General features: G+C 45.0%; 1 protein-coding gene across 3 annotated transcripts in view; it reads right to left on the reverse strand.

The window, feature by feature from the left end:
• ITPKA (inositol-trisphosphate 3-kinase A) overlaps positions 1 to 24,602 on the reverse strand; it is a 51,935-nt gene that overhangs the window by 5,857 nt on the left and 21,476 nt on the right. For all 3 annotated transcript variants that reach the window (XM_074957054.1, XM_074957053.1, XM_074957055.1), the window contains 4 exons: positions 12,510 to 12,606; positions 10,314 to 10,527; positions 7,428 to 7,632; positions 333 to 434 (listed from right to left, as the gene is read on the reverse strand). In XM_074957054.1, coding sequence (XP_074813155.1) covers positions 333 to 434; positions 7,428 to 7,632; positions 10,314 to 10,527; positions 12,510 to 12,606 — 618 coding nt within the window. The remainder of the gene's footprint in view (positions 1 to 332; positions 435 to 7,427; positions 7,633 to 10,313; positions 10,528 to 12,509; positions 12,607 to 24,602) is intronic.

Genomic DNA, 24,602 nt, shown 5'->3' on the forward strand with positions numbered 1-24,602 from the left:
AATTTGTGAATCACAAGTTTTCTTGTTAACACACCTTGTGTTCAGACACCAATGCCACAGTCATGACACATCACGAGGCAGTCACTGCACTGTGAGGCAAAGGGCAAACCACTTGTTAGCTTGTCTCACTTTTTGCTAACTCAAGGTGTCTGCAGTGAAAAAACACTGTCACAACCAAATCACAATCACCGATGGATGATGATCTGCCAGCCCCTATCCGTAACCCACTCCTTCACCACTCCCACCCTCTGGATTTTCTTCTTTGGAAGTTTCTGGTCACATGTCACAAAGGGGTCTGAAAGAACCAGAGACTAGTACCGCTCAAGACTCACCAGAATAGTTGTGTTGCCCTCAATGAATTCCATAAAAACCCGGAAAACTTGCTCCCGTGTCTTAGTTGTTTTGAAGTTTGTGTTACAAGTCCCATCAACCCTCTGCACACAAACACAGAGAGAAAGAGAGAGAAGGGTTTATATCATATATAATTCTGCCAATCAGTAAACCTTCCTGAATCATCAACAGCTCAGTCTATCTGTCATTAATCAATAGAAGTGGGTGGCTGGGAAGAGATGATAAATCAAGCAAGAGCTGAAGAGGAAGAGAGTGAAAGACAGAATACCTTTGAATAACACTTGGTTTCCTGTTGACTGCACTTTCAAAAGACCTCTCGGATATTGTTAGCCTGTGGGAGGGTTTCCCTCTCACCTCACAAGGGACTGCAACTTGCTAAGTGTAGTGGGTCAACCACAGGGTGCTCTTTGGCTGCATTCTCTTCTAGACTGACAGGTATCCCCCCAGGGTTGTGTGTGGGAGGGGATATTCTGTGGTCTCTCAAACCCAGTTTGTGTTAATCCACCTCTCTTTAAGTGGGGAAACCACAGGGCTGTGGGTGGGACTCTTAGTCCATGATAAAATATCTTTTCATATTAGCATGTCCTAAGTCACAGAAAAAAAAGTTATTTGCTGATCATAAAAACTTGGTATTTTCAACAACATGGCTGTGTTGTACAAGCATGCATGCCAATGTACAAAGTAAGTAAGTAAATTTGCAAGGGAAAAATGTGTGTGGGAGCATGTATTTAATTGCATCTAGAAGAAAGTTTAGAGTATCTGTGTATTTGTAATGCAACTACACATGGCAATGGGATGCAGATACGTGTGTCTGTAGTTATCAGCTTGTGTCTGTGAGGTTGTATGTGTATGAGATGAGTGTGTGAATCTGGGCACATCTGTCAACATGCACTCTGGGTGACCTTCTGAATGTCACCATGTCTTGTGGTAAACCCAAGACAAACAGCTACAAAGGGGGGGGGAGGATGTAGTAATTAGTCCCAAGGGGTTAAAGGGCCCTCCCTATCCACTGAGGAGAGAGAACCATGGGGCAATAAGGTTCAGCTGGAAAAGGGGTTGCTAGGGAACCAATTAGGTTGAGCTGACTCCAGCTACTTGAGACCCTTTTAAACCCTCCCCTGCGTGGAAGGAGTCGGGGAGTGAGAGGAGCAGGGAAGCTGCCAGTAGGCTGTTTGCCGCAAGACACCAGACCTTCCCAGCAGGGAGGCTGCACTCCCTCCCCAGACGGGAAGGAAAACAAGCACAAGGGACTGACTGAGGACAGGAGTAGCAGTACCCTGTGCCACCTATAAGGATTTGCCTTGCCCCAAACCTGAGTCTCCAAGGCTAAGAAAGGACTGAGCCTGCTGAGGCGAACAAGGTATTTTGCCACAGTCTACATATGAAACGAATACTTATTTTTAGAGCATCCATGCATGATGCAGACCAGTAACAGTAGCCAGTAGCTTACATTTGTAAGAAGGATGCAATAATATAAAACCACATCCCTCATCATATTAATGAAATAAAATGCAGCATTTTCGTTATAGGAGTAAATCAACCACATAGACACATTTGTCTTCCTCCTACAAGATAAAGTGACTGCACCAAAATTGGGTAAAATTCAGTTTTGGTCTAAGCAAGTAAAACACCATTTACACCAGAGCAGAATATGACATGTCCTGTAAAACTTCCAGGATTATCATGTAAACAGAGTCAGGATGAGCTCCACCCTGACATCTGGTGGTGAGGTGTGGCAAGTTGTGGAAAAGAACTTCAGGGGCTGATCTCATTTGCATAGGCACACCCACCCCACCTAGAATGAGGCCATAGCTGCCCAAACGGTCACTTTAGCTGCTGTGGGATCCCCAGTGTCTCTGTTATTGGGGCAGGAAGAATAAATTGTTATTACCCTGATTATGGGAATCAAGAACAGTGGAACTGTACTTGGCCTTTTGTTATGATGGAGGGACTCGCCATCAACTAAGTAGCACTCGCTAGGCAAGGGACATGGGTTCCAAAACTCTGTGAATTGAGAGAGGCTGGGAACAGGTATTAATACCTGGTGGCATAGGTCCCCTGGTGAGGGCCTTACATGCTAATTGCACTTCCTCCTCTCTCCACTGTGGAATATCAGAGCTAATTTTGATTCCATTAGGAGTCTAGTTACAGGCTGCTGAGCTGAATTCACTTTGGGCTAATGGTGCACCAGCACTGTGGCTCCTTTACTACAAGCTGAAATCACTGAATGTTGTGTTAAGTAGTGGGGGAGCCTGAAGCTATATGGTAGAGCTGTTTGCAGCACGGTGAGCAGAGTGGCTGGTGGACCAGTTTGTGGGACAGCAAGTGGAGTGGCTGGTGGAGCAGAGCAGTTTGCGGGATCCCATGGAGAGGTGGGGCCATCAGTGTTGGCCCACGTAAGGTGCCTTGTAACACCCCGCCCCCCCCAATCTCCACCCAGGTTGGGAGGTAAAAACTCTGCAGATAAACTTTTGAACTCTGGGGCTGCCCTGACCAAGGACAGAGACTTTTGGGTTGTTGGACTTTTGGGACTTTGGGTGATTTTGGGTTGCTGGACTCAAGAACCAAAGGGAAAGGACATGCCCAAATTTGCTTGGGGTGGGTTTTGCTCGTGAGTTGTGTTATGAATCCTGTTGGTGGTGTTTCCCAAACATAATGCCATATTGTTTCTCTCTGTTATTAAAAGGCTTTTTGCTACACTCAGACTATGTGCTTGCGAGAGGGGAAGTATTGCCTCTTGGAGGCACCCAGTGGGGGTGGTATATATTTGTCCCAGGTCACTGGGTGGGGGCTCGAGCCAGTTTTGCATTGTGTTATTGGAATGGAACCCCTAGATACTGAACCCGGCCCTTGTTGCTGCCAATTCTGACAGGCAGAAGGGTTACAATCATATAAGAAAGTAAACTGACTGCATGGCAAAACTAGTCATAACACCCTCCCACCTCACAGACTATTTTACAGCAGAATAAACTGCTTTTACTCCAAGACTGTGGGCCACATTTGAATGCCGTGGTGTAAGGCTGATGAGGCATGTGCAAGTTATGCAATTGAAGTGCAGTAAGTAGGCAGTGGAATTGAGGAGCAATCTGAAGTGCTGTACAGTGGCACACCAATGTGTACGGAGGAGTTTGGAATGTCAATCTGCTGTCTAAATGGCATGCTAGCTGTGCGTGTCTGTACTCCAGTGACACCAGCAAAATACCGACGGGAGGACACTTGTTCTGAAAACGTATCCCACAAGATTTTAATACTCTAACAAAACTTTGCATGGCTGCTCTGTTCTAGCCAGGTAACACACTTTTTTATTTTAATTTGTGGTTGCACAAGGCATTTGCTCCCTTATCTTTCAGAAGTGCCTTCATGATTTTGTTACCCTACAGTGGCTAGTTGGGAAATACCAGGCATGCTTGCTGCCTTTATGCTCCCATTAAACACACATCCAACTCTGAGCTATACCATCCCTTCCATTCTAGATCATCTGGCTTGTGTCTTAATCCAAAGAGCAGCTGGCATGGCCATGCTCAAACCACATCTGTCTTCCCTGAAGCCATGCCTCTGTCAATCACTCCATCAGTCCCTTACCATACCTCCAGTGTAAGGGCTTCTCTACATGGGGGTTACTGCACGACAAGCCAGGGTGTGAATCTACAGCACACAAAGCCTTGAGACCCCATTCAAGTGCCCTCCATACACTGTACACCTCCCCAGCTGCTGTGCCACTCTTTGCAGATTTTGCCACCCTATGGGATGGTGCTGCTTGTACTTTCTTCCTGCATGGCCTCTCTGCCTTCCCAGTGGGGGAGGTGCAGTTCTGCATTGCTCCTGCTACAGTGTTTTGGCTACATGCCACAATCTAGCTCTAAAACAATATATTACTATTTTATTATTATATAATGCCTTCCAAGCAAGGATCTAAATCGCTTTACAAATATTAATGCATTACAATCTCACAGCACCCGGGGAGGAAGAGAAGTATGGTCATCCTCATGTAATAACTGCAGAAACTGAGAGGTTAAGTGACTTTCAATATTGCAAAGCGAGTCAATGACAATGAGAAATACAACCCAGAGCTCCCGATTCCTAGCCCTATACTTTAGCCAGATGACCATCCTTTCACAAGGAGACACAGTATGATAGACTCCATTGGCGTTTGCACTAATGGAGCCATCAGCCCTGCAATTGATCACATTGTTCAGACTGTCACTTGGAGAGAATATTCTTGCTTCTGAGGCTTGCAGGCACACAGATCAAGTGCCTTGTGCTCTAAGACAACCCAAAAGGCTCCACTTATCTTTCCTGCCTCTTGCATTAGAGACAAGTCCAATACTGCAGTGAGAGTTAATAAAGGGCTAAATAAATCTTGACTTATTTCAGGGATATGGACATGGTGTAGGAAAAGAAGATGCTGCAGGATGGATTAACCACAAGAGAAGGTACCCAGTTCAGCAGGAAGGAACACACGTAGTGAATAAAATCTCATTTGGGGACCACTTCACCAAAGGGCCTTGATGATTTCACTCTCGTTGGTTTTCAAATTAATGGGTGATTGTCTCTCACCAACCACTAGATGGCATCATTAGTTCTCCCCACACGTACACACCAGATCACCTTTCAAAATGGGGACCTATGAGTTTCACAGCATGACTGCTCCCTAATTTGAAAACAGAACTGGGATGTCAGGTGATATAACTGTGCTCCATATGACAAAGTTGTAGTTCTGTAACATATATATGTAAACAGACAACAATGACAAGAGGTTAGGCTGCTGGTAGTTGGGTGGCCTGTGTTCCAAATATTGACTTGCTGTGGAGCCTGCACAACACATCAAACCTCTCTGCCTCAGTTTCCCTAATTGTAAAATAGGGATAATACCACCCAGCTAACTGGCTCATAGGGGTGTTGTGAAGATAAAAGTAATGCCTGTGGAGCTCTTCGAATATGTCATGCATGATTTAAATGCTAAATATTCGCAAAAAGAAAAGGAGTACTTGTGGCACCTTAGAGACTAACCAATTTATCTGAGCATGAGCTTTCGTGAGCTACAGCTCACTTCATCGGATGCATACTGTGGAAAGTGTAGAAGGTCTTTTATACACACAAAGCATGAAAAAATACCTCCCCCCACCCCACTCTCCTGCTGGTAATAGCTTATCTAAAGTGATCACTCTCCTTACAGATTGTGCCATTCTGGTACTGTCCCACACCAGGAGAAACTCCAGACAACATTGGTGCGGTGGCCCTTAGGGCGGTACATCATACATGCTCAGCCAGCCAGATCTGGAAGAACCTGCTCCAGGGTACACACTATGATTGAGCGTTTCCTGTGCACGAAATGGAAAGGCTCCTTGCTCTCTCTCCCAGTCTCGCACAAAAGTCCAGAGTAATCTGCCCCTATGAGGCATCTGCAGTGACTAGAATGCACTGGAATGTCTGCAGAGAGCACAGGTATGGAGTTCTGATTCCATCACAGAGAAGAACTAAAGACTAGACAATTAGCCTGGCAACATTACTGGATGGCTAATGGGCTAGTGAGGAAGAGGCAAAACCCACCAGAAGTGCCCAGGAGTAGACATAAGGCTTGAAAGTTTCCACTAGCCGCTGACTGCAGAGTTTGCTTGACAGGAGCCTGCGTCAAGAAGTACCCATCACCCAGTTTGTTTTTGAGAAAGGGTGCTCAGTCCCTGCAGGTCAGGGCTGTGGGGAACAGTGTGGAGAAGCCCAGCACTGTGTGAGCTTGGATACCTCATTCATCCTATAACGCTAGGAGAGACCATCAACGAGAAAGGGAAAAAGCAGCCTAGGGAAACACAGAAAAGGGGATAGTTAAGAGAGACTTTGCTGCTACTCCTGTACCTATCTCATTCTCCTGGGCTTCAAACATGGAATTGTGTTTTAGACCAGAAACCCCAGCTCTGTTATCTGACCCTGTACATGTCAACAGGCTGCCAGAGAGCTGAAACGTGCTCTGGTAAAAATCCTGAAGTCAAACAGAGCAACTCTGGTAACTAACACCTTATATGCAGTCAGCGTCCCATAATGGACACTCACATGTTACCTTATCACTTTAAAAACAAAATAACACTAGTGCTTTCACGAGGAGCTGGATTGAGTCTCCAGGGCCCACTCAGAAAAAATGCCATCCCAGACCACACCTGTCCATACGAAAGAAGTCAAACTAGGCCAGACAAGACCAGATCAACCTTTGGAAGAAAAGCCAAATCTATACCAGCTGGGTGGAGAAGCCAGCAGAGGCCTACCTATGGGCCAACCCTCAAGCAACCCTGACAGCTATCTCCAGTATCTGAAGGTGAGGCTGGAGCCCTGTATTTTGCAGGTGGTTACCCATGAGACTCTGAGGTGGTATTTGCCCAAGTGACGTACGCCCTCAGGGTATGGTGAAGATCGTTGGAAGTTTTCTGCAACACTGAAGTAACATCATGAGATGTAAGGACCAACCCCTTCTTGCCTGAGAAGGGCTGGAAGGGGGGTTATAGCTGAGGTCTGAACATTTGGGGTTCTGGGTCTATTGTGATTCCCCTTCCCCCCATACTGGATATCTGCACAAAGTGAAAGTGATTTGCCTAGATACTGGGACTGCTACATGATGTTTCCACATTGCTTCAGAAATGTGCAGGGTTGGAACAAATCTGTTTTACTTCAATTCACTCAGAATAAATCTGTGCGCTCCCAGGATGGCTACTGGGTAAAGGTCATGGCTGTGAGTAGGAGGAGGGGATTATTCCACCAGTTCAGAATTTCCCCTTATATCAGTTTCACTTTCTTTCTGTCTACACCATGATGTAGCTATTTGGTTCTTTTCTCAATGTTCGTGCTGTTGTTCTCAGAGCAGTCAGTGTGTGTTTGATGGGTTTCACATATTTCTTGCTTCACAATGCTTTTCTCATCATTGCCATAGAAGCTCTAGTCACAATCAAACAGACTATGCAGCTCCAGCTAGGAAGTCACACTGTCTTTTTGGAAACCGGGCTGATGATGATGACAAGTTGATCAACCAACAAATCGGGCAAAGGAGTGAGTCTACTCAACAGGAAAGGACAGCAGTGGAAGTCGCTCACCTTAATCCCTTCTATCCTGAAGCCCAAGTTGGCACTGGAGCTGATGGTCTCTCTCCACTGCATGTAACGTGGCTTGGTCACTGCATGCTGCGTGTTCTCCTCAGCTGTGGGCGCAAGAGGATCCACCTCAATCATCTTCTTGTACATGTCCTTACGCAGCTTTGGCTTCTCACGGGCTTTAGTCAGCTCCTCCTCCAGGTACGTCCTGCAAAAACATCACAACCCAACAAGACAGTGAGAACCCCCTTGGAATCTGAAACAATACCACCACCTTGCATTTCACCGCCATCTTCCAGCATGGGATCTCAAAGCACTTTATAAACTTTAAGCCTCACGCATTACACACCAATGAGGAAACTAATTATCACCACCACCCCCATTTTACAGATGGGGAAACTGAAAAACAGGGACAAAGTGACTTGCCCAAAGTTACTTAATGAGTCAGTGGCAGAACCCAGGACTTCTGACTCTCCATCTTTGCTCTAATTACATCCTTACCTATAACTAAATCCTACAGCCCTCCCTTAGTTATAGTGCTTGGGAGAAACACTGGATTCCCATTAAGAAAAGGAGTACTTGTGGCACCTTAGAGACTAACCAATTTATTTGAGCATAAGGTTTCGTGAGCTACAGCTCACTTCATCGGATTCCCATTCTGCACCATGACAAAGGAAAGCAAAGCTCAAATAGACCAGTGGTAGTAAACCCAAGACTGAATGAGCCTGATGGAGACTGAACACCTCTCTCAGCTCAAGAGAAAGGAAAAACTAACTCCAGGCATGGCTACTTTTCGAGGCCCCTGAAGCCTTGTGAGGCTACATACGCCAAGCATCGCACAGAAAGGGACAGAAAAGAACCCTGCAGCTGATTAAAAAAAGAAACACGTAAAGGAAATTATCTGCTGGACCAGAGCTCATAGCAAAGGATGGCCCAGGGTCAGATTGAGGGGGAAGAGGGGAAAGCTCTGCCCATGTGAGTTGCCACTCACTGTCGATTGTGCAGTTATTCAAAACAGAATTGTGCATGCTCTCTGAGCTCCACTGGGCTGCTTGAGCTAGGCTCTCCCTCAGTGGGGCTTGAATATACCCATGGACTCTTCTAGGCTCTTTGACTAGGGAGAAATAAGTGGTAGCATCTCCCAAACGCCATCCACGTGGGTCACTAAAATGACAGTCACTCAGGCTATGTCTTCACTGTGCAGTTAGCCCAGGCAATTGGCACCCCAGTCTGAGCACCCGGGTTAGCCTCCCCGTCATGAGAGCGTTCTTAGAGCAGAGCCCTTCCCATGTTACTGCATCCTCAGAAGTTTCTGCGCTTACCCAGGTGTGTCTGGGGGCATATCCCATGGTTCTTTGTGAGGAGATGCTTTAGGACTCTTTCCCAGTCACTTGTCAATTGGAGGAGAATCCATCTCTCCTGTGGGGGGGCAGGGACCGTGGGAAGGCACTAGAGGGACCATCAGCACTCAGAAAGAAAAGGAGTACTTGTGGCACCTTAGAGACTAAAATTTATTTGAGCATAAGCTTTTGTGAGCTACAGCTCTGAAACCTGTCATCAGCACTCAGGGGATTTAGCTGGCATCCTCATTGCAAAGCAGGCAGATTCCAGCCCAAGATAAAGTGGAGCTTAGATTTTAACCTGCCCACCCAGCCGAGTAAACTACATGAGCTTAAAGCACCTCCAACCCTAAATTTGCTGGGTTTACTGTGTAAATGGGAGCGTGGGGTTGGCCTAAGACCTGGGATAAAAGCCTAAACTAATTGTGCAGTGAAGACCTTCAGAGTAAACTGTGCAGAGCTGGGCACAATTTCTGTCCTTTCTGTCTACACTAGACTTTTTTTTTACCTTGAGTTAACTGACTGACAGTTTACATGAGGTACTTAACATGCTTTTTGTGGCTCGTGTGGACACTCCCTCTGCATTAAGAACTTGAGTTCACTGACAATTAACTCCAGGTAAAGAAGTCTAGTGAAAGGAATGAAATAAGGAACAAATGTTGACATTTACATTATCATCCGAGTCACCCGCTCACTGAGACTCATGGGGCAGTTCACACTTCTCAGAGTCATTGTTCCAGGCTCTCTGCAGACTCATCTATTTATTGGTGAGGCTTGGTTCACATTTTTTGAGGGTTTTTTTCACAGCCACAACAACTAGACACTTTAAAATGCAAGCGGAGATTCTGGAGAACAAGATAGCGGAAACACAGAGGTGGTTCCTAGGCCCTGACTATCAGCCCTGTTCTCCCAGGCAGGAATAGCTGCACTCCCAGGACTCACTGACAGCTTTGGAGAGGAGATGTCAGGTTACAATTCAATTATCCATGTTTGGGGAAGGGAATTTGACTCTTAATTTTTGAGTGATATTTTTTCCCTCTCAGAATGGTTAATAAACTGGCCATAAGTGAGCTATGTTGCTTGAGTTGCTTTTTTCTTCTTCTTTACTCTCCCTAAGTCAAGTCCTGTCAGGCAGGTGCAAAGTAAGCTCACATCAATCTGCCCCAATAAATAAGTCAGCCTTGTCCAACATAGCATCTAAGGAAGAGAAAGAGGTCAGTGTCCAGAGGCTAGATAAGTCACACTACTCCAGGAATGACCCCACCCTTGACCTGGGTAGGGCCATCCTATGTAAGGAATCATCCTCCCTATAAGCTTCAGGATATCTTCCAAGCAGAGATTTCCCACTGCGCCAACACCCATGTGAGGTGTTTTGGGAGTGAGACCAACTAACTCATGTCACTTGTAGGACCACTGCCCAGGCTTCAACCTGAGTCCCCAGAAATGAGTGCTTCATCCATCAGGCGCATCATCACCCCCAGCCCCCCCATTCCCCAAATTAACCACATGTACTGTATGTAGAAAGCAGGATCCTTTTCACGTATCCCACCTGATCCCCATCTTACAGTCCATGACACAAGGCCCTTCAAAGTCAGTGAGCAAGTCATCCAGTTGAATGTATTTCTCGCCATCTCTCTCTACCACCCCATGGAAGGCAGGGACACAGGAGCGCAGGGGATCTTTCATCAGCAGCTCAAAGCACTCCTTTTCATTGTCAGAGAAGCGCTTCAGAATCGTACCGCTGTCAGCTGCCTTGAAACTCCCTGCAAAAATCAACACATGCTGATAAGGCCAGTCTTTGTAAGAGGGAAACACCTGCACTCCCTCTTCACCCACTTCACTCTCGTGCACCAGATAAAGAGTTCCCCTGAACAGAAAAGATAACACACTCCTTGTAAAAAATAAAAGCACTGAATGCAAACACAGCCATTGGCTGTGAAAGTCCATTTGGACAAGTTCCCATACAGGAATTTATTGCTCCAAGGAGTATGGCTGTGCCAAACCAGGTTTTTTCCATGCTAAAGTAGTCATAAGAGAATTAACATATCTAGCTGAGCTAAAACCCATGGGAAATATAATGGGCCAGACTGCATTAATATGCTGACAGCCAGGCTCTTTTTAAAGCTATCCAATATTTCCAGTGTGGGCTGTGCTCCTGAATCCAGCCCAAAGTCATACCTGCAGTGCTTGTGAGTCGCAGGGTGGGGATCAGTTCCTAATCATTAAACAGCAATCCACATCCAGGAGCCAAACACTGCCTCTTTAATACATACACCCCCAACACATACACCTCCAGGTACTGTAACTCCTTTGGAGCTTTGCTAATCTATACAAACAGGTGCAAAGTGTAGCTTAATTGTTTTACAACCCTAGATTTGCATGGTATACAGTGTAAACGACACAGTGCTTTCAGGCACAAACTGGAAGTGATTAGACTACAGCAGAGGAAGCCGTGCCCCAGTCCTGCAGAATAGTAATAACATGAGAGGAGAGAGATACCTGTTAGTCCACATGGCCTGAAACAAACTCAGGCCCGAAAGTTAGAGTGGGTGTTAAGCTTCTGCCTCACTTTCAGCCTTTATCACAACATGACCCTGCACATTCAGCCATTACATCTGGTCCTTCTCCGATGTGCCCCAGAATCCTTTGCACCAGGTATCAGTGCATCAGAGACAAGGTGCCAGGGCTAATGCTGACCAGTGTTACAGTTAATGGAGAACTCCTGGAATCAGAGAAGACTAGCTGCAAGTGATGGGTCAAATCCACTTCCAGAAACCCAGATACAAGGGAACTGGAGCAGATTCATGATCCCTTTTCCTTCTCCAGACAAGTGCTGGCAACCGCTATAATGGCTCCTCCCACCCCCACCGCATCCAGATTGCTAACCGCTGTGCTAGCACTTTGGGAGTAGGGGACATGTAGGAATCAACTGAAACAAGAGAGAAGCAAATCTGATGGCATCTCCTTGTATTTTGACTTATGAATAACCTAAAAACTTGACCTAGGGGCACTTCTGTTAAGTACTATAGACACCAAAGTAGACTCAAGCTGCCTGAGCAGGCCCTCGTCTGCTCCCCCCAAACTTGCACAGATGCATGAATAACAGCCTTTCAACACAAACACCCACATGCTGGGCTTTTCTTTCCCACCTGGTTCATTTTCCTCTTGAGGTGTTAGATTCAGATGAGGTTTTGGGATGGATTTAGAAATGCACTCATCATTTTGGCTGAAACATACACGCACATGGAGAGACAACCCCCAGGTAAGATTGGGAGAGGCTGCTAATGGGTGCACTGGTTACTCACTTGAGGAATGAGACAGCAGAATTTTTTTCCTAATAGACCCGGGAGGCAGCAGGGCTCCGATTTCCCCACCCAATCTCTTGCTGGTTCTTCCCCAATACAGATTTCCCCCATACCACCTTGTAAGGAGTGCTTTATATGGCCACTTCTTTCAGCCTGACATTTTCCCCAAACTACTGCCTTGCTCTCCTCCCGTCCTAAGGTCTGACACCGCCCACCTGAAAACAGATTCTTCTACTCTGCAGAGGTATGTGGTGTCCAGATACGGCTGGCTTTCCCTGAACTGAACCAACCACCACATTACCCCACCATGACCAAAAGGAAGAGCCTCTGCACAAAATCCCCATTCAAACCAACAGAGGCTTCAGGAAGATTTGAAATCAGGCTACTGCCTGACATCCTCCTGGTTCCAGAGCCAAAAGATCTGAAATTGCACCTCTCACCTGTGTGCCCAGCCAGCTGCACCCATGAATAGCGCTTCTTGAAGGGGCTGATGACTGGCAAGTTGACCATCGTTTTAATTGTATGCCATGATTTTTTCTGTAATACAGAGGAGAAAAACAATTAAACAGGGCAACCTCTGAAATGCCACCATACCTGTGATGTGCCAAGCAATCCGAAACGTGTCCACTCAGCTCCACTGCCCCCTGCCTGCACTGTAAATGCCATAAATGCCCACGGTCGAGCTGGCACTACATCCAACATGATCACCACGGAAGAGATGGATGTCAAGCTGCATGGGCTATTAAAGATACTTGATTAACTTTAAAAATAAACAAAAAATGCCCCAAAAAACCCTGCCGGCCACAAGAAAACAGCCAGCAGGAAATTTAAAAGTGGCACTTTGTGATGCACATGGCATAGGCCTATAATTCCCAGCGTGGGTATACCGAGGGTATGTCTACACTGCAAAAAAATTATATATATATATATATATATATATATATATATATATATATATATATATATATCCCACACCAGTAAGTCTCGGAGACCAACTGACTCAAGCTCATGGGGCTTGAGCTACAGAGCTAAAAATAGCAGTGTACCCATGTTCCCACCTGAGGCAGAAGCCCAGGCTCTGAAACCCAGTGAGGGGGTTGGGTCTCAGAGCCGGGGTTCCAGCCCACGTCTGAATGTCTACACTGCTATTTTTAGCCCCTGGGCTGAGCCCCCTAAACCCAATGCAGTTGACACGAGCTCTGAGACTCGCTGATGGGGGAGGGGAGTGGCAGGGGTTGCCGCATAGATATATCCAGACACACACCAGGTCTGCTCAAGCTAATGCCTAAAAATAGCAGTGTGGACGTGGCAGCATGGGAGTCGGGCTAGCTTGCCGAGTACGTATCCAGGGGGTTAAGCAGGATTATACTCATGGGGCTAGTCTGAGCCACCACCCACACTACAGTGGCCACACTGCTATTTTCAAGCAGCCCTCGTGCATTTATGTCTGTGTGCACTGGGAATTACACCGCCCAGTGGCTGTGTAGATGTGCCGGAGCGTTAGAACCACAAGATGCTCTTGTGAGTACATACATATTCATACTCACGCACACCTGAGAAACGGACACAGGAGGCCCAACACTGTAAGCGCCACCTGCTCTCCCACGGGCCTTCAGTCTTGTCTCATAGGCCCAATGCTAACCAGCAGGTGTCATGGGCAGAGTTTCAGAGGTACAGCTACCCTTACTTCAGTTCTGGGGTAGCCAGTCCCCCTCTGGCGCCCGCTTAAAGTAGGATATAGAACCTCTTCCAAGTTGTGGAGTTTTCTCTCGTCTCCTTCTCCCCCTCCCCCAACCTTGTAACATTTTAACAAGACCAGTCATTGCTACTGCCACCTTGCTCTGTCACCTGTGTGCAGCTGCTCTGTTTGAATATCATAGCCGGCAGAAGGGGAAACAGAGCAGCTGCTGAGTGGACGCTCAAAAGAAAATAACTTTTAAAAAGAGAAGCCAAAAAGGTCTCACTCTCTGGAACTGAAACGGAGGTGAGTAAGAATAATAATCATAACATTTACACATTTATATAGCACTTTTCATCTTGAAGGATCCCAGAGTACTTTGCAAACTAGATGCACAGGAATCATTTCACCCAACACTGAAATGCAGCCCCTGCAGGAGTCGGACACAGCAGCTGTTTAACAACCCACAGCAAATCTATACAACATATGCTACTCAGCCTTTTGGCTAAGATCAAGTGTAGCCTAAGATTCGGGTGTGATTTTTTTCAGATGGCTCCCAGTGACTCCCGTGGAAGCAGATTAGGTCTATGCCAAACACTTTGGAAATTCCCATCTTTAATATCTACTGTATCCTCTATTGGGGGATTTTAGCTTACAGTTGCAGGGGAACTGATCCATCTCTAACTTCTATGATCCAAGGAAGTTAAGAATACAAAAATTGACACTGCAGAAAAAAGTCTGTAGGCAGAATGTACTTCAACAGCAAAATTTAGCCTGCCCATCGTTTTCCACCCATGCTCTTTAACCTTGTTTATAATAAGGTCTCCTCTACTTATGTTGGTCAGCGTGTGAATGAGAAAACACTAGGGATGACTTACAAGTGCAGCAGGAAGTAGTGTTGGTGATGCAGTAGGTGACCCACTTTCTTCAAAGGGCTTGTCTACACAGGAAAGTTATACCAATTTAAGGAAAGGTATGAATTTAAACACTATAGTTATACCAGTATAACACACACACACACACACACACCATGGACACTCTTATTCTAGCAAAAGAGAGCCTTTCCAGTTTAGCTTATCTTGCTTTTGCAGTTTAAGCTAAGCCCCAAAAAGCCACTCTTATTCAGAATAAGTGTGTCCACACGGGGAGTTATACTGGCATAACTATAATGATTTAACTATGCCAGTATAACTGGAAAGTTACCCATGTAGCAAGTCCTTAGTCAGTACTAAAGAAATGTTCCAGAATGATGTTAAGGGATTAGGGTGACCAGATAGCAAAAAACTGGGACGGGGTGGGGAGTAATAGGCATCTATATAAGACAAAGCCCTGAATATCGGAACTGTCCTATAAAATTGGGACATCTAGTCACCTTAGAAGGGACGTGGTGTTGCTGAAGGTGTTCTCTCTCTCTCAGAGGATACATAAAACTGAGGTCTTGGCCATTTGGGATTGTGAAAAATCCAACAGCACTTAATACAAAAGCAGGGATATTATCCAAACTGGAATTTGGCTAGAACACGGGGGCTAACTACACTATGCAAGTCTAAATTCCCCTGCAATTTCTAGTGGATTTCATGTTCTTCATTATTTGTCCTAAACTATTCTGTAGCACTACGGTGTTTTAACAGCAGCTGAACTCCCTCCCAGAGATGGCTGCACTGCAGTGGTAGGGAAAATTATTCTTATATACAGTTTATAAACTGCTGTGGAATCCTTCTGAATGAAAGGTACTATGTAAATGTAAAGATGTCTGACATTAGTATTATTATTCTTCAAGTACACAACGTAGTATCTTTTTTCTGTAGAGTCTACTTTCCGGCTTTAGCTGATAACAGAAGCACTCTCTCAAAACAGCAACTACTCTTCTGTTTCCATTAGACACGGCCAAGGTCCTCAATTAGCAACCAAGCAGTCAAAATCAAAGGGCTCAGAAGACTCCCTTGGATACAGCTTCCACAGAAATCAAGCTTTTGGATCCACCTCATCTTTCAGTGTAGAGCTCCCCTTTTCTTGCCTCATCCCCCAATGAGAAATCAGCTAAGCCCTGGACCCCTACCATATAGATCACACACTCATCTTAATGTCCCACCTCTAACCCTGAATGCTGTTTGCTAATGATTCATAATACACATTGTATCCAAAAATGTTGAGAAGCAGAGCTTTTCTAGGAATGGACGTCAGCACTCAATGTACACAGCACATTCCAGTGGCTTTCTCTCCTCCTCCCTCCCACCCAGCCTGAAGCAGCTACAGTGAATGCTTGCACTGTGGGCGTGAAAGAGACACAGCGGGCCAAATTCAGCCTTAGTATCAGCAGGCATAGCTCCCATTGACTTCAACAATAACTGCACCCACTTAGACTAAGGCTGATTTTGATCCGATGTGTTAGAGATGCGCCTGGAGTAAGCACTTGCCTGTCAATTTATCACAAACACTGCACAGACACTTCCCTCCGAAGGAAGAGAAAACATGGTGATCAGGCCATCAGGAAGAGGACTGCTGCTCTGGAATCGAGAGCAGTCACTGGATGTTACCATCAACAGGGGTTTCCACAGGTGAACTCTCCCCTCTATCCCCCACTGGAATTTCTAGAGTCCAACCTCACTGAAGTGTCTCTGCTGGCAAGCAATAAGGGTTGAGTGCTCTTGGAGTAGTGGTGTGAGTATGAGAGGGTTAGCAGAGTGTGGGTCTGTTGTGGGAAGAATCTTTCTCACTTCTATTTCTAAAGCAGGATCTCTTCCTCTTTGTCAGTGATGGTTTTATAAGTTTTCAAAGCACAGCTTCATGCAGCAATGGGAAAGGGGATTGTAGCCACTGCTTAACACACGTGCTCTCTCTTGCGCCATCTATGCTCCCTTATCCCTCTGTTCTTCTAGGTACCTGATCGGTATTCTATGCTACCTGTACACATTCAGAGAAGTTCCAGTTTCCCTACACCTCTACGACCTGAGAAAGGGAAATCTTGGCTCCACTGATTCACTTTTATCTACTTCATGGGATCAATATAGCTCATCAATAAATTAAAAGCCCCCAAAAACCAACATCAGAATTGGAATCTGTGAAACTATTACCTACTCATGTAGGGGGCATAGATAGCCCTAAGCAGAATGCAAGGGAAAATGGGGGGAGAAATTCCACATAAAAGTTTGCTGGGTTTTTTTCCATTTTTCAACAAAATGTCAATTTGAAATTTACCAACCAGATCTAGTGCCTAAGCAACTTAGTCACAAGCAACACAAAAAAAATTGGTCACTAAAGCGATAGAACCATGATATAATTAAGTTTCACATCTTCAGCAGACAGATCTTACCAAAATTTAGCATGGTGATAGTAAACTTTAAAAACGGGGATTTGAAAAATAAAAAGAGGAAGCCAGTCAAGGTGGTGTGGCTGAGCTGGTTAGGTCCTGTGATGGCGTTGCTGGTGTGGATATGTGGGGAGAGTTGGCATCGAGGTTTGTTGCATGGATTGGTTCCTGAGTTAGAGTTACTATGGTGCAGTGCGTCGTTGCTGGTGAGAATATGCTTCGGGTTGTCTGTGGGCGAGGACTGGCCTGCCTCCCAAGGCCAGTTCATTTGCAAATTTGCCACCATCAGCTCAGGATTAAACAAAGACAGTGAATGGCTAGCTAACTACAAAAGCAGTTTCTCCTCCCTTGGTGTTCACACCTCAACTGCTAGAAGAGGGCCTCATCCTCCCTGATTGAACTAACCTCGTTATCCCTAGCCCGATTCTTGCTTGCATATTTATACCTGCCTCTGGAAATTTCCACTACATGCATCCGAAGAAGTGGGTATTCACCCACGAAAGCTTATGCTCCAATACATCTGTTAGTCTACAAGGTGCCACAGGACTCTTTGCCACTTATGCCTGTGTATAACTTTCCTCATGCAAGCAGCCTCACTGACTTAAAGGCTACACATATGCACAAGCGTTTGCAGAATCAGGCCCTACTGAAACAGCGAACGTAACTATACAAAAGTGCCGGCTAATACTCAAAGTAAACAAATGGAAAAACACTCTCCCACCCCCACCCCCCAAGATCTGTCAGTTAGGTGTTACTTGAAACTATTGTAAGAACTCACGCTACATAATGCAAGCCTACACAAGCCCACAAAGAGCTATTATGACAGCAAGAAACAAAAGGAAGGGGGAAGATTTTCTTTATAATCTTTTTTTAAACTTTTATAGAAAGAGAGAGATTAATTGCCATCCATCATCACTTATACTCTGTTCCCCTCTTTACATCATTTGGGCTGCTTGTGTAACTTTTAGGCCCTGGTCCTGCAACTAGATCCATGCAGGTGGACCTTGGTCCCACACAGAGCCCCCCTGACCCCAACGGGGCTATGAAAAAGGCATAGGGGCACTCCCATATGGATTCAGCTTCAGAAGCAGGACCTATAATTGTTAAAAGATTAAAATGTTGGTCTCAGGTTAATACTTAATAGAGAAGTGTTCACATGACACAAATCACATATTGTGAAACGGGCACTGAGTGCAACCCTCGCTGGAAGTCTCTGGACTAGAAGCTAACGCCTGAATGTGCATGTAGGAGGCTAACCTACCTACACATCACTGGAGTTAGCCCTAGGATTGCAAAATAATAATAATTTTTGACATTAGAAAATGTAGGCTAAAAGAATTGCTCAGACCATTAACAGAAACAGCATTCTATAAGCAGGGAATGGGTAAGTAATCAGGTAATCATGAAGAATATGATTGCATTTAGGGACCAGTGCTGTGTTTCATGTATATGCATATTACCCATACTCCAATGTCTTTTTTCTTCTTGTACCCACTTTGTCTTTCTCTTCTGCTCTTCTCATTCGTCCCTCGCTCTCTTTTTCATTCAAGTTCATTAGGGGCTAGACTCTACTACCCATATTCATTCTGGGTAATGCCTTACTCTGCAGGTAGTCCCTCTGAAATCTATGGGGCTATTCATGAAGAAAGGTACCCCTCATTGTGAATAGAGTGGCAAGATCTAGCCCTGTGTAATTTAGTCTTTATTAATATTTGTACTGAAAATTATAGCTCTTTTGAACTTTGCATACTTTTTGCAGTTTTATTATATTTACTTATGTTTTACTGTATGTACATTTCTTTATTTAAAAAAAGTAAAGTTAATATTTATTTTTTTAGAAAAACAAGTTTATAAATCTCAATAAAAATGATTTAACCATGTCTTAAAAAACCCAACTCCTTAACTCTTTTGAGAACATCACTTTAGGTTATTAAAAGTGAAATCATTCTGAAATCTACTTTATTTTTCATCATTCATACTGTTTATTTACCTTTTGCCTGTAATTCAGTTTGGATGGTGAAACTAGTCTGGTCAGTTTCATTTTGCTTCTAAGCAGTCTCTCTTTATAGTTCTCATGTATTAGCTTAATGCTGCAATGTTGGACTTGCAAATGCACAAAACCGAAATATGGAGCCAAACTTAAAAAAAAAAACAAAAACCAAAAAACTCTGTAAGAAATTAAAACTAACCAGGTCAAATTTGGGCATTGGCCATCCCACTGCATATACGTCATTCAATTAATACCTACAGTCACCCCAAAAAGGTTTCTAGAGAAACCCACTGTGACTAGACAGTTGCCAAGTCCAGGCAGACACTAATCTAATTTAAATAAACTGCAACTATATCTGCCTACTTATGAGTGACCATGACCAATTCACTGCAGCATTATACCTGGTCATAAAGATTCTGATGAAATAATGTTTTCATTGAAATTTGCCAATTTGTCAAAAATGAAGTGTTCCATAGAGACAGTTCAATTTCAACAAAACTCCTCTAGATTCCAGGCAGGATTCTAATGGTTTCCCACCAGCTTACCCACCCAGCTCCCTGCCTGCTGGGAAGCCCGGGTTTCCAGAGTCCATGTCTCCAGGACAGCTGACCAGGTGGACTGCCTCAGAGCCTGACTCCCCTTTTGAAATATGGAAATTTGTCACATAGCAGAATACCTTTCTCTACCCAATTCTAGTATAACAATGAATTTGTATTACCGAGGGAGATAGCCTCTGTGTTCTTTCAATCTTGGGCTTACCCACATTACTTGTCATTCCACACCCAAGGAGTTACCTTCTCCTGCAGTCATAGAACAAGACACTTCTTGTTCACTTCATTTCAAGTTTCCCTACCCTGCCTTGCCAAGGGACCACCTTCTGCTGGGTAAGAAGAAAAGCTGTGTAGTGTAATTGCTAGTTCTTTCTTGAGAGTCCTGAACAGATTCTATACATTCTTTGTCAACTTTCATCCTAAATTCAGCCCTACCTCCCTCCTCCCTCAAAGATTGCTCACCACCTTTTGCAAATATCTCTTTGTAAATCCCATGTCATCTGCTGTACAAAGATGTTTCTGCAATGTTCATAGTCATCCCAGTTATGATGCGGGCAGGGGAAAAGTGAGAAAAAAGGCACTGAGCTTGTCCCTGGATCAAACCCACAGAGACAGACTGTATTGCCAAAGTGCTGCCCAGCTGCAGTCATGGAAGTAGCAAGTCCTACACATTTGCTTAATCCTGCTACACATGTGTGCAAGTGCACAAGCCTCAGACAAAAGAAAGAAATGCAACAGCTGTAGCCAACTCTGATTATAAAAGAATTACATTTATTAGATATTTTTTCCCTCAATAGGTACAGACCAATTAAGTAAGGTGACAAGTTTGCAAGGTCAGATTTTAGGCCCTGGAACAGTTTTGGTATACCAGATATAGTGAGCAAGATTTTGATCTTCCTTTGCAAATGAACAACTTCTCAGATATACAGAAACAAGTTAAAACCTTCTCCTCACAGCCTATTAAGATTCCAGGACTTTGTCCTTTATTGCCCAAATCAGAAGCGTTTATAAATTAGGGATCCCTCTATGCTCTGAGAACTGGAGATACCTACAGGACTAAAATACACAATGAGGCAGAAATGGAGAAAGAGGGTTGGGGACAATGGGGCTCTGGCCTTTCTCACATACTTGCTGGAGGGCAGCATTGCTACCCCACGTTTAGGGGAAAATTTTGCACTTGGATATGGAAGTGGCTCCCGCAGAAGTCAATAGGGGCCCTGGGTGAGGAAGTGAGGAGTACAATTTGGCCCACAGCTAAAGAGCATAATGTCCAAAACAGGAAACAAGTCTGCAGACACAATCTAGGGCACTGTTTTTTTCTGATTTCAGTAGTCAATTTCCCCATTTTGGCCCCTTATTAAAGGATTCCAGCATCCAGGGTTGAGGAGCTACTAGCTGCCAAGCACACTGCCCACTTGTTTGTATCAAATATGAATTACAGATTTTGAGACAAAAATCTTTATGGGTAGGATGTGAAGGAGTAAGTCAGTAACAGGAGTGCCACCAGGGCAAGCTGACAAGACAATGTGAACAAACATGCACACACCTCTTAAAAATCAAGGCTGCAAGCACAGCAATTGAACCAGTTCCCAAGCCAGAGCAGGGCTTTCCCCACAAATAACTGGGTATTACCACAGCTTGCTCCTTCCCGTCACTGTGAAAGAGAGGAGGATAAGAAAGAGGGATCTGGTACACAAAAGAGGAGAGGATTATTCCTCAGCAACCCTCCCAGCTGAGCCTATTTGACACCAGACAAGGAGGCAGGTAGGCCTAGATTCAAAGCTTAGTCTACTATGCTGACTTTAATCTGCATAGTGAGGCACAGAGAAATCTGCCTACAACAGAAAATCTACTGGAATTTGGGGGTTGCAGCTGTAAATAATGGGCCACATCCTGAGTTGTCGTATGTCACTGTAGCTCCATTGACATCAATGGAGCTAGGGGCCAATTTACACCCAGCTGAGGATCAGGCCCAGTAACAGCAGCCTACTTTCTGCCATTGGATCAATGCTGCCCCAAGAGTGGTTGGCACTGACCAGAGAGGAAGTAAAGTCAGAGTGGCTGGATGATGCACTGATTCAAGCACATCACTGAGCAGCCTCAGCGGGTGGGACACCTTTGGAGCCCCCCCCTCCTCCCCCCAGTGCAATCCCCAAGGGAGAGGTGGCAATATCAACACTGCCTGCCTTCCAACTGAGTGAATACCCCTGGGGTGCAGGGGTGCCAACCGCAGCAGGGAGATTTAATCTACACCTCCCCTTGCCAACATGGCTGATTTTAGCACAAACCTAAGGAAGAATGGATGGCATAGAAAAAACAACAACAATTGTGTGTATTATAGGGGCATCTCCCTGATCAGTGTCGCTAATCAGACCACTAAGCAAAAAGTGTTACTGCAGCTCAACCTCACTCTCTCATTCTCTCTCTCTCCCCCCGAACTTGTGAAGATATTAACAGACTGCACCCAACCCTTGATGCTTCCGGTTTCTGCACTCAGCCATGGCTGAAGGACACAGATGCTCACACGTGCTTCAGCAGGTGTATCCTCTGTCTGGCGGGTTCTGATTTCCTGTTTGTACCACAGTCAGGACAGGCTGGCTAGTCCTTCAGAGTGATGAGAAATATTCAGTGATATAAGCCAAAACAAAACCAAAAACAAACAAAGAACTCTTGCAAGACACAAACTTCGCGTCCCCATATTTTCCCCTCCGCCATGACTCACAGTGCATTACTTAACACAGTGCATAACCCCTTTGATATGCTGCTTTTAAGAATGCTTGGCAAATCTGCAGAACACTCACAGTGACTACGGAGAAGCAGGACCTTCAGGAAAGAAAAGCTGGGCAATACGAGGGGGAGAGGAATTGATGTTTAGGATGGGGCAGAGTTCCTAAGAGCATGTTATCTCCGTTCCCAGCACACACCTGGATTCATTCCATAATTCCAGATGCACTTTCCCTCTCCACACCAGAGAAATAATAGAGCAGAGGCCCTGCTTGCTATTTTGTAATTCTGGAACACTACCTGCTCCCTGAACAGGGCCTAGGGGTAAAAATTTGCTGAATTATTTAATTTAAGATTCATAAATAAATTATTATAATTTCTGGATGCATGTGTAGCATACAAATAAAACTGACAGGTTTTGACCACCTTCTCCTCCAAAGAATTACTTCAAAACCACCAACTTAATTCACCCCACCATTACCCTCCTCAAATAATAAATGAGCCTTACGCCATGTCCTTGTGGTCAGCAAATTAGAGTACTGTTGGTCCAACAGGGAAGCAAGCTCCAGAGCTGATGGCCCTTCGTCATGTCTCTAGTCCCCCAGAGATCAAATGTTGGGACTGTTTGCACAAGCACAGGAGTTTATCTCAACAGCCTCAACGGTGCAGGGGGAGAGAGCTGGACTCTAAAGTATGTTCTGACTACCTGGGGCAGACACCATCTTTGTCACACCCTCAAAATACTTCCCTTTACCTACCATCATCACCTTCAAGCTATCTGATGGGACTATTTCACCCAGGAACTGGGAAAGCAAAGAAATTGCACTGTTCAAGTCCAAAGAAAAACACAGAGCTAAGTGCCTTTCAGCCCAACACCTCCCACTGTCTCCCAAAGTGTCATCATGTCTATGTTGAAGAGGCGAGGTGGCAGAATAGGATCCTGTGGCACCCTGAGCCCTCAAGCAGCTGCCTTCATTGTCTAATCACTACATTATAAATGGACAGATAGATGTGCAATTTCCCAGCATCATGATCCAGGGCCTCAGAAGGAAAGAACAGAGCAAGATTCCATCCATCATTACCAGTGCAAAAGGACAGTCAACAAAACCTCATGAAATAGAGGCCACTGACTGATCTAAAGCAATCAACATGGACACTTGATTTCTGCCCATCACTAGTAGTAGGTCTACACTACAGCGGCACAGCTATGGAGCTGCAGCTGTACAGCTAAAGCACCGTAGAGTGGACGCTGCCTACATTGATAGAAAGGGGGTTTCCATCTATGTAGTTAACCCACCTCGCTAAGAAGCGGTAGTTAGGTTGATGGAAGAAATTCTTCTGTTGACCTGGCCACATCTACACAGAAGGTTAGGTTGACCTAACTACGTCAAAAAATGTTCACAGCCTCGAACAATGTAACTAGGTGGATCTAATTTTTAAGTGTAAACCAGGCCTAAGTGTTCCTCAGCAAGTAAAACCACAGTCTCCGTATCAAACCCAGGCCAAAAGTCAAAGGACTTTATATGGCATCAAAGCTACTTAGTCACAATATTTTCTTTCAGTTTCATCACCAGGTATATTAAAGCCAATGTAATAATTTGCAAGATTGTTAGACAATTGTTAGCCAGAGTTTTAGAAAGATTATTTCTTCAGCTGGGGCCAACAGTTGCTCATTTGAGGAAAGCTGATACCTTCCACTCCCACAGGAAGGCACAAGCAATCTCTGCCAACAGTCCCAGTACTTCACCCCATGACACCTTGCTTTAACACTCTGTAAAAGGCATCAGTCCAGTTGTAGTGGCAGGACAGGCCTCTCCCATCCCCCCCAGAATCTCAGCAGAACTGAATAAAATTGATTCAGAGAATCAACATGGTCCTGAGATGGTCAGTCTTGAAGGAAACTGACTGATAATATACAAGTGTTAGGGGAGAGCTCTGCCACTGACTCACTGTGTGACCTTGGACTAATCACATATTCTCTCTGCACTCCAGTTTCCCCAATTAGAGATACCACCACCTATTTCACAGGGGTGCTGAAAGGGCTGATTCATTAGTGCTTGTAAAGCATTTTGAGACCCTCAGATAGAAGCCAGTGTATAGTGTAAACACAAAGTGTTATTCAAATCTAAAAAATAAATGCTGTGAAAGGGGCTGATCAGACATGCAGACAGTAGTAACAGTTCTCCTGCTGCTCTGCTAATCTACCACAAGGCAAAATCCAACATTCCATCTCACTTCTCCTCCTTTGCGTCCTCCAGACCAACACCCCACACCCCTCTG

This window comes from Natator depressus, chromosome 6, assembly GCF_965152275.1.
Source record: "Natator depressus isolate rNatDep1 chromosome 6, rNatDep2.hap1, whole genome shotgun sequence".
Classification (NCBI taxonomy): domain Eukaryota; kingdom Metazoa; phylum Chordata; order Testudines; family Cheloniidae; genus Natator; species Natator depressus.